At 43.7% G+C, this 2,895-nt stretch overlaps 1 protein-coding gene across 1 annotated transcript; it reads left to right on the plus strand.

Annotated features, from left to right (window-relative positions):
- The first annotated feature begins 302 nt into the window (after positions 1-302).
- Positions 303-2,670, plus strand: HOXC11 (homeobox C11). The gene is made up of 2 exons (XM_061621725.1): positions 303-981; positions 2,438-2,670. Exons 1-2 carry the CDS (start codon positions 303-305, stop codon positions 2,668-2,670), a joined length of 912 nt encoding a protein of 303 aa, XP_061477709.1.
- Positions 2,671-2,895: the final 225 nt, after the last annotated feature.

The following is a 2,895-nucleotide window of genomic DNA, read 5'->3' on the forward strand; positions in this document are numbered from 1 at the left end:
CCTGGATGCTTACAAGGGGTGTGGTGTGCCTGGAAGAAAATGAATACAAATCTGCGATTGATTTTCATAATGTTTCTGCGGTGTTTGAAAACCAATCGTTTGAACCTCTGAGATCTTACCTAAGTGAACCACTCCTACGCTTCTAAGTGCTCCAAACTGATATATGACAATATCTACTTTGGATCACGTGTCCTGAAGAGAGCGACTAAGACGGATAGCGCGTCATCTCGCATTCCCAAATTTTTTCCTCTCTGCACATCGGATCCAAAACATCTATCTATAGGAGCAAGAAAAGGAGAAAGATGTTTAACTCAGTGAATCTAGGAAACTTCTGCTCCCAGTCGCGCAAAGAGAGGAGTGCTGACTTTGGAGAGCGAGCAGGTTGCGCTTCCAATCTCTACCTGCCCAGCTGCACCTATTACGTCCCAGAATTTTCAACTGTGTCATCTTTCTTGCCACAGGCCCCCTCTCGCCAAATCTCCTACCCTTATTCCACTAACCTCTCTCAAGTGCAGCCAGTGCGAGAGGTCTCCTACGGGCTAGACCCCTCGAATAAATGGCACCATAGAAGCAATTACGCCTCGTGTTACTCCGCAGAAGATCTTATGCACAGAGATTGCATCCCTCCTTCCACCATGACCGAAATGCTAATGAAAAATGAAAGTGTGTACAGCCACCACCACCACCCCAGCGCCAACCACCCGGCTTCCACGGGCTTCTACTCCAGCATGAACAAAAACAGTGTCCTCCCGCAAGGCTTCGACCGGTTCTTCGAAAACGCCTACTGCTCGACCGAGAACCCGCCCGAGACCTGTTTGCAGAAGACCGAGAGCAAGCTGGAGACCGACTCCCAGCCCACCGCGCTGTCATCCCGCGGCGACCAAGTCGTAGACCCGGAAGACGAAGAGGAAAACACCAACCCGGGCTCCTCAGCTTCATCCGCCTCTGTCAACAAGGAAGGGAGCAAAACCATCAATTCGAGTAGGTAGAGAGAGCAGTAAATGGAAAGGTTAAGGGACTAGCCCGCTGTTTTGTCGGTCAAATTTTATGTGGAGTTTTATAAGCATTCAAAGGATTTTATTATAACCTACAAAGCTCTTTCTTGCAACGAGAAGAATTTTTACGATGGTAAAGGCTCTTTGAGAAAAATGGAGACGTTAGGCGCAGACACAGTATCTCAGAGTCTGTGAAATTTTAAAAGCACACCATGGTGACAAATATTAACTTTGATCATGAACTTACATGAGCATTTTAAAAGGATTTGGTCCTGGGCTTCTGAGGGTAAAAGGCAATTGGGCAGAACACTGTTTTAGCTTCCTGTCCTGGCGAGGAGTCATTGAGAGATGCACGCAAAGAGGGGGGAATTGTTGTTTTACCCATTGAAAATGCATGCCCAAATTTAAACATCTATCTACATTATTAGGGACGTGGGAAAGGGAAAATGCAATATTTTCATATCCTCAGTGCATACTGTGTTGTGATTGTTGTTGCCTTTCTTTTTCTTCCTTTGGTTCTTCCCTAAACCTAGGAGTAATTTCTTGAGTGTTTTCGTATGAAATATGCAATATTTGTTTTATTATTAAAGGTGTTTAGATCACCTCAAAATGCATATATATTATACACACACCCAGATGTTATTAGATATTCATATATATGTGGGTTTCCATTCTTTTCTTTGGGGAAAAAAAGAGCCTAAATCGAAGCAACTTATCAACTAAACGCCCCACGGATGTTTATTTATTTCATTCACATATGAATGGATTGTTAAGCCCTGTATGAACTTATGTACACACATGCAGGCTCGTGCCCACGTTTTATTTGCAATACTGTTTGCTGCCTTGGGGAACACATTGCTTCCTTTTTTGACTGCTCAGATCTGCTGCTTTGATTTTCTGTGTGCTTGTGTGTTTGTGTGTGTGCTGAGCGTTGCAGAGGGTGGCATTCCAGATAATCAAAAACTTATGCAGAATAGAATGCCTAGTTCTGAGAGTTCCAGCGTTGCTCAGGTTGACTCTACAGGAGAAAGGATGCAGATTTGCAGTTTGAACGTATATGTTGCCCAGCTGCTCCAGGGGCTCCAGGCAAGCTTCCCCAGCTATTATTGTTGATTACTGCGCTCAGGAACCACGCGTAGAAAGCCCCAAACGGGGAGATTATCATGGATTAAAATCAGGAAAGACTGTATTAAGTGGCCGTGTTAGGATACACATATCTGTTAGGATGTTACACATGGCGTAGGATGTGGCTCCAGATGTGTGTGTGTGTGTGTGTGTGTGTGTGTGTGTGTGTGTGTGTGTGTGTGTGTGTGTGTGTGTGAAACTATGTATTTCAACTCTTGGGTGGGTCGGTGGGGAGGATATTGGGGTTCTGTTATGTCATTTGCTTGGTTATTTTCACTCCCTTCTGGTTGTATTTTTCTCTTCCCCTCCCCCCAAAGGTGCCCCCCGTACAAGGAAGAAGCGGTGTCCCTATTCGAAATTCCAAATCAGGGAGCTAGAAAGAGAATTTTTCTTCAATGTCTACATAAACAAAGAGAAAAGGCTGCAGCTGTCTAGGATGTTGAATCTCACTGATCGACAAGTTAAAATTTGGTTTCAGAACAGAAGGATGAAAGAAAAAAAACTAAGCAGAGACCGCCTGCAGTATTTCTCTGGAAATCCCTTATTGTGAACCTCTTTTGTATATATAAATATATATATATATATATATAAATAAAAAATAAAAAAAATCCTCTGCTGGTTGAAGTATTCTGTGTATGAAGAAGGGACGTTGCAAGCACGGTTTGACTGTGGAGTCTACAAGCAACCCTCAAACCTTTTCCTTCCTTTCTTATATTTGTATGTTTGGGACCTGGTTCAGGGTTTATACGCTCCTCCTGATTACCTAAACGTTGAA

The sequence above is a fragment of the Rhineura floridana genome, chromosome 3 (genome assembly GCF_030035675.1).
Source record: "Rhineura floridana isolate rRhiFlo1 chromosome 3, rRhiFlo1.hap2, whole genome shotgun sequence".
Classification (NCBI taxonomy): domain Eukaryota; kingdom Metazoa; phylum Chordata; class Lepidosauria; order Squamata; family Rhineuridae; genus Rhineura; species Rhineura floridana.